This window comes from Scatophagus argus, chromosome 7, assembly GCF_020382885.2.
Source record: "Scatophagus argus isolate fScaArg1 chromosome 7, fScaArg1.pri, whole genome shotgun sequence".
Classification (NCBI taxonomy): Eukaryota; Metazoa; Chordata; class Actinopteri; family Scatophagidae; genus Scatophagus; species Scatophagus argus.
This window is the reverse complement of record NC_058499.1, coordinates 2,799,349-2,810,995: the sequence shown is the minus strand read 5'-3', so window position 1 is coordinate 2,810,995 and position 11,647 is coordinate 2,799,349. Positions and strand designations below refer to the sequence as shown.

The 11,647-nt window shown below is 47.3% G+C and overlaps 1 protein-coding gene across 1 annotated transcript; it reads right to left on the bottom strand.

Moving 5' to 3' along the window:
- Positions 1-2,471: 2,471 nt before the first annotated feature.
- dusp6 (dual specificity phosphatase 6) lies at positions 2,472-7,222 on the bottom strand. The gene is made up of 3 exons (XM_046394730.1): positions 6,224-7,222; positions 5,474-5,908; positions 2,472-4,096 (listed from the first exon to the last, which is right to left on the bottom strand). Exons 1-3 carry the CDS (start codon positions 6,624-6,626, stop codon positions 3,783-3,785), a joined length of 1,152 nt encoding a protein of 383 aa, XP_046250686.1. The 5' UTR covers positions 6,627-7,222; the 3' UTR covers positions 2,472-3,782.
- Positions 7,223-11,647: the final 4,425 nt, after the last annotated feature.

Genomic DNA, 11,647 nt, shown 5'->3' with positions numbered 1-11,647 from the left:
TAGTGTCCTTGAGCAAGACATTGAATGTCATCCTGTAGAGGAGGACACATGCACCAAATCAATCTTAACCTTTTTCTGCTCAGTCTTTCAGTTTATTAGGACATAAAGAGGCCTCAGATTTCACCGGATGCGTTAAGAGAGGACTTGTAGAACATCATAACTTGTCAACATTATGCCATGTGATTAAAATATTCCACAAAGCTGCTGAGCGCCAGAAAACATCACCGGCGTGACAGTCCATTATCAAAATGAATGCAAATCGTGCTACGCGTTTCCTTTTCTTGAATTGTTTTTGTATTGTTTCAGGCTGAGGGCAAGGAGGCAAAAAGAGGCTTTGAAACATCTTCCCACATATCCACATTGCTGCAACTGATTAGCCATTGATTATTATCAGAGAGTATTTGTGCTAAATAGTTATAATGCTGAGCAGGAGAGCCAATCAGACAAACAAACAATTTCGTCACGCAGCGTTTGCAGCAACAGCAGAAGGATTGTTATGAATTTGCACAGACATTCCTGGTCCCCAGAGGCTGAGTTTGCATGTCTTTCCAGTGTTCCCCTGGGCTTCCGTCTGCTGTTTAGATGCATCAGATGCTGGATTAGATCAGTGGTAGGCCTGTTATCACTCACTGCCCATACAGCACATTAATCCCGTGATAAACTGGTGACTCTTCCTTCCATTCGCTGCATCAAGCTGACCCCATGAACCTAAAAGCTATCTAGAACAAAGGAAATATGATTGAATGATGACAATTAGTACAAGTATCAGTGTAACATCTCTGGGAAATGTGCCTGCAGGACTGACTGACTACCACAGTATGCAGCACAAATCACAGATATACTGTACTTCTACTGAGGCTACAAAAGTCCATTTCCCCTTTATGGCCCTTGTTTTATGCAATAACATGGAAAATTAAGAACACTAAGATCCTTAGAAACACTTAAGTCAGTGAGCTCGAGCAAACATTGCACATCACCCTGTGCATACTTTTCAGTTAGCGCTGGACTGTAGGAGTCATATTATCATGAAATGATTACCCAGGAAATGGAAAATATCACCTGAACTGGAAAGTGGGCAAAGAGGAGAGCGCTGGCACCTCCTGAAATGCAGCAGTCTTTTTAGAAATCATTTACGTCAGGACATGAGTGTGCAGGTTTAGGCCTTTGTTACACAGCCAATGATTCACTCGCTTCGTCCGACTGACCGCATGCCAGATTGTATTTCCAGTGCAAATCCAAAAAAACATGTCAGACAAACTTTTATTCGATTTCTTTTGTCCGATCATAGCTTAAGTTTCAAATATTATTGATAATCAAAGCAGTTTATTTAATTTGCTTTGGGTTTTTGTTCAAGACTTCAGCTTCTCCTACTGCATGTAACTTTCTCTCAAGCTGTGATTTTTTGTTTCCCATACTGAGGAAAAATAGAAATGAATGCTAAAGAGATGAACAAAAGTCCACTTATGTTTTACATTTTCTCTTTTTGGTGTCAGTATGGTTTGTTGTCCCTGTCTCACTCATGTTTTATGAAACCATCGACTGAACGGAAGTCGCCGTGGTTGAGATTTATCACAGTGAAGCTGCTGTTTGTGTTGACTCTCACGCACTCTTCACTTCAGTTTGAGGACTTTCCTCCATGATGAGCACACACATGCTGCAGAGAAGCAGCCCTGCATGTGAGCCAGGCTTCAAAAACACTGTAGTAAAAAATTATTGTTAAAATATTATTGTTGATGCCTGAGATGCTCAGCTTGTACCTGAAGAATTAACACACTCCAGTCTCACACACACACACACACACTCTGCTGTTGGTGTTGATCAGCTGGTGCAGATCAGGCGGGTCTCTGCTGAGCTGTGAAGAGAGCTGCTGCTTGCGTGAGAACAAAGCGCCACTCCTTCGCCCTCCTTCGCCGCAAGGATCATCTTCTCCTGGGCCTCCCAGACTTTACAGGTACACGCAGCCTCGCTCGCTATCGAATAACACCACATCTAGGTACTCTGAGCGCCCTTTGAGGACTGAGTGCAGAAGCCCCGCCTTCAGGAAGTGCCAGAGGGAGTGTGTGAACCCAGAGCCCTCGCTGCAAAGAAGCACCTGGAAAAACCGGCCGGCCTGTTTACACCGTGACTGGAATCACTTTGTACCCGCTGAGTAGCATTTTGAAGTTCATGAATGATTGTCACGGAGAACAGAATGTGCGTTGCTTTGTTACACAAGCACCATGTGACAGGACACGCTAAATCTGAACTGGAAATTTAAGTGGGAGACGTGTCGAGTGCTGCAGTTAACGAATAGCGAGAGCTTTGTGAACAGCCTCGTGATTCATGGCGACTGTTTTTGTTGTCGTGACTCGGCCTGCTGGTTAACACTCAACTTTACTGCGGGTGATGTGACACTTACATAAATGTGCTACTGTGGACACGGACCAAACACCAACAAGTATGTCAGTGGAAAAACAGGCAGGGAAAGTGTGAAGTGTAGACAAAATAGCATTTTATTAATAACTTATCTGTTCTTTACATTCGTAAGAGAGGAGCATGGAGGGGCTTGGCAGAGGTTACCAACATGGCTTCCTCTGGAAAGAGGCCTTCTGTGTGGAGGGGGCAACACTACACCTCTTGTCTTGACAAATAAAAACTGCATTACACAGAGTTTTCCCTGAAGAGGCGAGGTGAACAAAGCGTCCTACTTTGTCCACATGTCAGAGACTTTTAACTCTTGTGCACAGATCAGGATTATTCACATGAACCTTCAGAGATCCAAGACGTCACATGTCGTTGCACATGCGGTCCTTTGTGTGGCGCCAAATTAAAAACCGCTGTGAAAACCGTTCAAAGCTGGACTGCAAAACTGGGAAAGTCTGTGAATTTCTCTGAAGGCTAATGCACAATAAAAACCCTCTGAGCACAACAGTAAGGCAAACAACCAAGGTGACTCTGATTTGTGAGAGGATGGGTGCAAAAACAAGGCCCATCGGCTGTATTCACACGTAAAGCGATTATCAAATATATTACACAAGTACACATTTTTGCACAACTCTTAGAAAGCCTACTTGATTTTTGGCATAATCAACTTAAACATACTGATCAATATGCAATTTGTTTGCTTACATAAATGTAGAATATGAAACAAAGAATCTTCAGTACCCACTTGTTGCAAAGGGTATGTACTAGAGCAAGGCTTTTACTGTATTGTCTTTTATATTAAGATATATACACAAGGTATAAATGTTTGAAAAGACTCCACAAATGTAAAATTGAGTCCAGTATATAGTGTGCCTTTTAAAGCTGGGGTGCCTCAACCCCACACAGGCAAGTCTTCACAGAAGACGAACGAGACAACACATCTTGATGTCTTGGAGGAACCAGCATTGGCCCAAACCAAAACCAGAACCAAAACAAACATTTTAAAAAGTTTGATTTTGAAATCTGTCCAGTTTGAACAATCATGTCTCTTTGGCACACCAGCCCAGGAGCTTTGAAGCATAACGTACAGCTGTTTCCTCGTGACAAAAAGAGAGAAAAGACCTCAGACAGTGATACAAGATTTTAGAAAGCATCTGCATTCTTTAAATGACTTCTGTCTCTTTCACTGTCGCTCCTCATTCAGTCAACAGCAGCTGCGTCTCGGCCAGACAGCTTTGGCCCTCCAGTAACCACGTTCAGCGGCAGTCGCCTCAAGCTGTATCAATAACGTCAAGAGCCCGGTGCCACGGCAGACGACGGAAAAAAGAGAAACTTTTTGCAGCGTTTCCAACGGGAGGCCCATGAAACCTCAGCAAACCTCACGTGGACTCCAGGGGGTCCAGCTGGAAGACGTTGTGGTTGGTCGGGGTGGTGAAGTAGAGCTGCTGGCTCGGGGCCGAGATGCGGTTGTCGCACGGACTCTTCAGGCCCAGTGTGCGCTCAAAGTCCAGCAGCTGGCCCATGAAGTTGAAGTTGGGTGAGATGTTGGACTTCTTCATCTTGACGATGTCGTAGGCGTCGTTCATGGACAGGTTGAGCTTCTGCATCAGGTAGGCCACCGTAACCGTTACTGAGCGACTGATCCCGGCCAGGCAGTGGACCAGGACGCCGCACTTCTGGCCTCGAGCTTCATCTGGCAGAAAGAGAAAAGGGTGGAAATGTTATAAACCACTTCTGTTCACAACAGATCGAGAGCAACACGTTTTAAAAAACACGTTCTAAGTCAAGTGCTTTCCAATTCCAGAATTTAAAATTTTACGACTTGGTGGTTGAATGTTGTGGTTAAAGTCTGTCTTGGTACATTCACTTTGCTTGTTTCGTTCATTATCTTGTGCAGAGTTGCACTTTAAAAAAGTGCAGCCCATTTCTACACAGACAGAACATAACTTGTGATAAACATCTGTGACATTTAAGTCAAGCTATGGGAGGTGAAGCGGGTCCAGGGAGGGAGCACGGCGGAAGTTATCCGTTTCTATCTCCCAGGCGTGTCAGTCAACAAACAGGGGCTACAGCAGCAACGCACATAAACAGAGCCGACATTCTTTCGTTTTTTTGGCCTAGAGTAGCCAGCCGGGAAATTGACTATTACGGTCTATTAAACCATTCTTCCGCTCGCCAGGGTTACTCCGACAATGGTGCCATTTGGGCGTGTAAACGTAGGAGTCATGAGGGCACCCTGTCAAGGCGAACAGGATGTCAACAGGGCCTGTAAATGGCTCCTTTTGTAATGAGGAGGGAGGAAGGAGGGGGGAGGCGGCAATGCCATGTCCTAGATTACTTTCAATGCCACTTCCTTCCTGTCGTGCTCAAATTACTGCCCTCCCCTTGTTCACTCTCCTCATTCTCCCGTTTCAACGTCGCCCTTTGTGCTGCAATTACACAAGCCCCGAGACAAGAGAGAGGCCAGGATGCCTTCCATTGAAGTCAAATCCTTTGTACACAGTGCATTTTGGCCTGTGCACCATTAGAGGCAGGCTTGTGTTCCTCTGCCTCAACACAATGGCCTTAATCTGCTCGCTCTGCATGTCCCTGCCTGATTGACTGATAAGATCACAACCAGGGACACCTCATCTAATCTCAATTGCACAATAAGAACATAAGAACTTCCTGGCAGCGATAACACGTATCACATTAATAAGATTATGACCCTGACAATCTGGTTCTGCCCCTTCACTTTGTCTGCATGTATTCAAAACAATCACATGTAAGGTTGTCAAGGGAGGAACTGAGTGAAGAGTGGGGAAATAATCAGTTGACAAACTGGTTCCTGCTTGACAAATGCAAAGATTTTCTCCTTTGATGTCACAGTAAACTCACATGTGTGAGCTTTGGTCTTTTGGGTCAGAGAGTCACTGTGGGCTTACTTTCAGACAAATCACTCAAAAACAAAAAAAATGCACTTTAATCAATACTGAACATGACGCTTATTTGCGGCCCTGAAAGTGAATGAGCATGTAAACAACCCGGAGGCTGATTTGGAGATAGTTTGCAGCTCTGCAGGATTACTTACCAATGAAGCTGATGGCCTCGGGGAAGAACTGAGAGAGATTCTGGCTCCAGTGATCCGAGATGGGGATCTGTTTGTACTTAAACTCCCCTGCATTCTCAAAGAGGTTGGGCAGGTTGGGAGTCACGTTGAGGATGTACTTGATGCCGTACTCCTCCAGCACGTCCAGGTTGGTGGAGTCCTTGGCGCAGCCCAGGTACAGGTGCGGCAGGATCTCCACCGGGAAGGAGGGCTGCGGGTTGGACAGGGGGCTGCCGTCCGAGTCCGTGGCGCTGCTCGGGTCGCGGTCGATGTCCGACTCGATGTCCGACGAGTCGGAGCTGATGCGCAGCCCGCCGAGGCCCAGCACCTGCGCGGTGGGGGAGCTGCTGTTGGAGGAGCCGTCCAGGTTGGTCTCGCACAGAGCTGGATACTCGGCCTGGAATTTACTGAAGCCACCTGGAAGACGGGACAGAAATGCCGCTACGTGAGCGCATGGGTGGCACTGCAAAATATATTCATCTGAACTTGTGATTCAGCTGCTTCGTTATTATTCTTGTTTGCTCTGACCATTTTCACACCGTTATGTTTTAAAGGAAAGGTAAATAGTCTACCCATTCATGAAATTCTGACTGTGCGGCACAACACACACTGATTATGAAAAAGATTTCACATTAAACGCCTAAAGCGCCTCCTTCAGTCCCTGCGCAATAATCTGCGGGTGTGAATGAACGGCGGCCGCGGGGCCCTGAGATGTGAATGAACCGCACTCACCCTCCAGATAATAGGCCTTGTAGCCTTCGTCCTTCATCCTCCTCAGCAGTAAACCCAACACGGAGCCCCCGTCCACGTTCTCGTTCCACTCCCGGCTGTACTCGTCGTACAGCACGATGGTGTCCGTCTTGCATCGCCGCACGAACTTCTCCCGGTCCTCTCCGTCGGAGAGCAGCGACCGCACGGGCAGGTTGCCCTTCTTGAGCCGGCGGAGCATGAGGCTCGGTATGGCCACGTTGATGGCCGTCTCGACGTGCGACGACTCGTAGAGCTCCTGGGCCCGGCAGTCCATCACAAGCAGGCCGTCCCTGCGCGTCTCAAGCTGCTCGCGGAGCCAGCCCACCGTCTTGCTGATCGCCATTACCGAGTCGAGCTGGACGACGGGCTTGAGCTTGTCAAGCATTTATAGGCAGGAGTAAAGAAATGATTTGAAGAAGCGAGGAGAGACCCGGAGACTCAGCGGCGGCAGCGGGAACCAAAGTAATCTGTCTGGGTTTCCTTTTTCTTAGTCCGCTGCTTTGGCCCTTAACAGCACGACAAAATTAAATAAAGAAAAACTCCAAAATCAGACAAATAAAGTCTCACGCCGAAGGTCCCGTGCGCTTCGGGACGAGTGGGATCAATAAAAACGCGAGTCTCCTTCACAGATCTGCGGAGTGCGGGTACACTCGGTCATTCATGCATCTGCTCGGAGAGCCCGTGTTATTTATCAATGAGTCACACCGGCCCTGCGACGAGGCTGACGCTTCCTGCGCTCTTATGTAACTCCACGGCTCCGAGCCCTCTCGCTGCTCTGGCTTCCCTTCTGGAGACCTGGATCACAAAGGCTGGATAGGGAGGGGGGTATCTCTGGAGGTGAAGCATGCGGGTTACGCACGTATATTTCAGCCTGCGGACGCCGCCTGTCCCCGCTGTGTCTGCGGTGTGAATAGACGCTCTGCAGGCTCTGGCTCGATGTGCTCTCTGCGGCGCCAGGCTGCTGAATGGCTACAAACGGGAGGCGCTTCATTGGATACATTATGTCGGCCGACCAATCACAGAAGCCCTAGCGGCGGTCGCCTTGGAAACGGGGGCCGGATGGAGCGGCCTGTGTTGATGAATTGTTAATGAGTTTGTCATTCACAAAAACGGAGAGGAATTTCCGCTCCGGATCAAGTGAGTGCAAACAAACAGAAGAGCTGCAGGGAGAAGGAAGGAAGGGAGGGAGGGAGGGAGGGAGGAAGGGAGGGAGGATGGCCTTTACTCCGAGACAGAAGAGGAAAGAGTTGGGCTGCAATAACACAAGCTCATAATGATGTGCTTTAAATTACTCAGTTTGTCTGAGCTGTCGCAAAAGTTAAGTGGAGACATTTTGTTGACATTTATTGTGAAAATGTAAACACATGAAGGAACACCAGATAATAAAACACGATTAATGATTGTTCAGCCTTTTCTTTGGGGTTCTGTATAAGTAAAGTCTACAATAATTTATATATGTACACATATAAATTTGGGGCTCAATATTAAGCTTCTGATGAAATAAAAACAAAAAGGCTACTGTGTGTGTGCGCGCGCGCATGTGTGCGTGTGTGGCTGACTTCTTGCTGGAAAAACAACATGAAGGAGAACATTTAAGAGCTGACACACTGCTGATGGAGAAACTGTGTTCTTCTGGAGGGTTGGAGGTCAGCCAAACAACAGCTGGTGCCAGATCGACGCTGTGCTCAGAGACGACTTCGCCTTCAGCCAAAGCTGTCCCTCAGTGGGACGACATTTCTTTAACACAAGTGAACATCAGGCCCCCGTGACTTCACGTCGGCGTGAGACACCAGAACTGGATTTTGTTTCAGTCGTTGGTGAAGATCTGACATGCGGGTTCTGGACTATAAACAACTTTGAAATCACATGATGTAAATCTCAGTAACACCACATTTCAAACAGATTGGTGTACATAATCAATCGACCAGGCCTGTGCAGGAATACTGTAGCTCAGGGCAGCGTGCAGCGTTTCTGATCGAAAGCCTCTGAAATCTGCTGTGTGACATCGTGAGCACACACACAAAAGCACCGCAGCTATTTCTGTGTGTGCGGCCTTCACCGGGCTCTCCAAAGATTATCTCAAAATTTCATTTCAGCATCTGCAGTGAGGCGTCTGTGGTATTTCTATGCAGGGGATGGGGTTTTCTATCTAACTGTTCTGTAATATTCCAGGATTTCCATACTTCTTCCCTTTCAAGGCCCACATAAGCAAATCAACACAACGTTGTCCCTGGGGTTCACTCAGGTGTTGGGATCGTTTCTGATCAGTCACTCCGATCTCCTCATGCCTGACTGAGTCATCAGGGGTGTTGATTGTTTCCCATCGGCCCGTTAATGGCCTCCACACTCAGATTAAACGCAAACAAAAAGAGCATTTCCACCTGTTGTGTTTTAATTGATAACCTGTTGATTTAATGTGCTTGTCCAGACTCGGGAGGTCTAATTAGCTTCAGGTTGTCGGACAAGAAAACATGCAATTAGAGCCAATAATCGTAATGTATATATACTGGGGGACACTCCGCCCCCCTTCTGGGTCAGTGATGTGTGGGCTGACGTTAACAACATGGTTACAGCTTGGAAAAGAGCAGATCAAAGTGCTGTGAGAACACTACAAAGTAACTACAGCTGCCCGGGAAAAGATATGAAATGAAATGTGTTTATTCACAGTGTGTGTGCGTGTGCGCTTCACTGACCGGGATGACTGAGTGAGGATGTCTTTTAAAACCTTACAGAAGTGTTTCGACTCTTTTATCACCTGCGTCCCGTCTGTCTCACGTCAGAGACACCGACGGTCTGTAACATGTCAGTGTGCAGGAGGACTTTATCCACCAAACCACAACATCTGAAACATGCAGGGCGATCAGCAGTGCCGTTCAGAACCTCTGTGTGTGTGTGTGTGTGTGTGTGTGTGGGTTGGATGCCCGATGGTTTACATTCCCTCCACATCAGTGGTGTTGCATGACAGTTCTGAGCTACTGCGCGTTGTGGTGAATGAAACGACTTTATCTCGTATCTTTTGTTGTGCAAGTGAAGCCTCATTTACAGCACAGCTTCCTGTTGAATGCAGCGCGGTGGAAGGGCCAATATTTTCCTCCTACGTGTGCAGGAGACGCAGACGGCAGCGCAGAGCGAAAAGGCTGTGAGCAGGGTCTGAAACGCAGGACGTACTGCGGTTACACTTACATGTTCAGCCTGTCTGTTTGTTCATCGTGATGACGGCGTTCCTCACTGATATGCACCATCCCGTGCTGTCGTTGCTGTGATTAGCACAGGGTTGTGCGATGGTGTGCGAGGACACAGCTGAGAGGAAGCCATCGTTTTGGTCCTCCTGCACAGTCCTGACAGAGAAGCTTTTTCCACCCCTAACAGGTTTGTACGTCTCGTCCCCTGCTGGCTGAGTCATGATGTTGTCTGAGGCACCGGGGAACATAACAAAAACTGAAACGTTTTTATGGCTGTGCCACAGCATCTCTTGACACCGAATGTTTCATGTCAGCGAGTGCTTATATTAAAAGATGAAAAACTTCCATTGCAAACACTGGCTGGAGCAACAATGCAGCAGCTTGATGTCAGGTTGCTTTGCTGCACACTCATCATGAATGGGAAGCCTGATTTGATCTGAATGAGGTCTCGGTCGAGGTCAGACTGGGTTTCCAGAAACGCTATAAAAGCAGAATAAAAGCAAAACTAGAAAGTTCTACTGAAAATCAGGTGATTCTCCTTGATGTTGCAGCACATGGATCACCGTCTTTGAGTGAAATAGTCAAAGTGTTGAGTTGACTTTTTGTTTCAGGCCTGTAAACGTAATGCAACATCACACATGGGATTCACAGAGTGCACACATAAACAAATACCTGAACACACACACACACACATGCTGACAGCAGACGGCTCCTCGCTCAGCAGCAGCCTGTCTCATCACTTATTATCTGTGTGTTGCGTCCCTGCGAGTGTCTCCGTGTCTCTGCGTCTCAGTGGCGTGTTAGCATATGAAGTGTGTGGCAGCTCCGGCGTTAGCTAACCCTAACATGCCCCCTTCACCTCCCCCCAGCGTGACAGAAGTCCCTCCGAATGGAGCCAAGCTGTTTCTATTCAGCTTCAAATGAATTCTGCTCTCTTTCACTAGCAAACACCTCCTCCCCCCCTCGCCCCCCTCCCTCCCGCCTCCTCCCTGCTGCTCGGCCTTTTCTTCTGCCTCTCATTTCGCCCTTGGCCTCTTCCTCTCTCACCGACTCTCTTTCAGTTTCACCTCTTTGTCCCTGTAATGAAATCTGCCATCAGTCTCTGTACGTTAGAAATGTCAGACGCTGCTTACTTGTGGCTGACTGTGTGGAAACGCTGCGTGTCATTCAAGTCAGTCACTCAAACTTGGTCTGATCAGCCGCTGCTGAGCGTCACAATGCGACCCCAGAAACCTGAAAACTCAGTTCATACGTGACAACAACTTGCTTTCTCTCTTCTATTTTCACATCATTTAGCAAAGTTCTTGTCCACAGTCACGTGACAAAATCCTAAAAATCTTTTCTTTCTCTTCTTCCGTGTCGTTTGGTTGTCGAACAACAAACCTGAGCATCACAGACAAAATGGTGGTGAGATGTTTCAAACGTGGCACATTAAGGCTAATTGGCACAGGAAAACGCACAGCCTTGGGTGGAAAAAAAACCTCTGGCTATTAAATGTGCCAGCTGTTCGCCTGCAGAACTGTAGAAATGGTCCAGTTCCCAAATCACATACTGCATACCAAGTGCTGTATTGGTGCTGGTGTTTGTACTTTAGTTCATACTGAGTAAACAGCAGCAGGGACCTTTGTGGAGGTGCTGCTCAGCGTATATCATGTCATTTTAACACACAGCTCATGCTCACACTTTGTGTTAGTGTTGTTATCGCCACTGCTGTGCTGCTCTGGGATGTTGTCATAAGTTGGGGTGTGATGTAAGCCCTCGCCAGGTGATGTAACGTTTTACACAGGTCAGTCCCAGCAGGTCACCATCATGTGTTCATTTCTCTGCTCTGATCCTCTGTTGACTTGTTTACTGCTGCCTTGTTTTGTACTGAACTCCTGGAAAACCCCAACTTTCTTCCTCTCTTTGTTCCTCTCCCCTCATTTCCTACGGCCCTGCAGACATACTGGACTTCATGCCCAATTAGTTGTGTTGGTGGTCTTTATTTATTTTTAGTTTCAGGATCGTATTGTTTTCATCCTTTCAATAATGCCTCTAAAGGCCTGAATGTGCGGCAGGTGTGTGAGAGGAAAGAACAAAAACACGTGTTGTTTCTCCTCCCGTCGAGCTTCGCTTTCTGTAAAGTTTCACAGTTTCACTTCCATGTTTTTAAATCCCGTCTCTCTCTTCTCACCCTTCTCTCCATACATTTACATTTCAATCAGGTCACATTTCCATACCGACT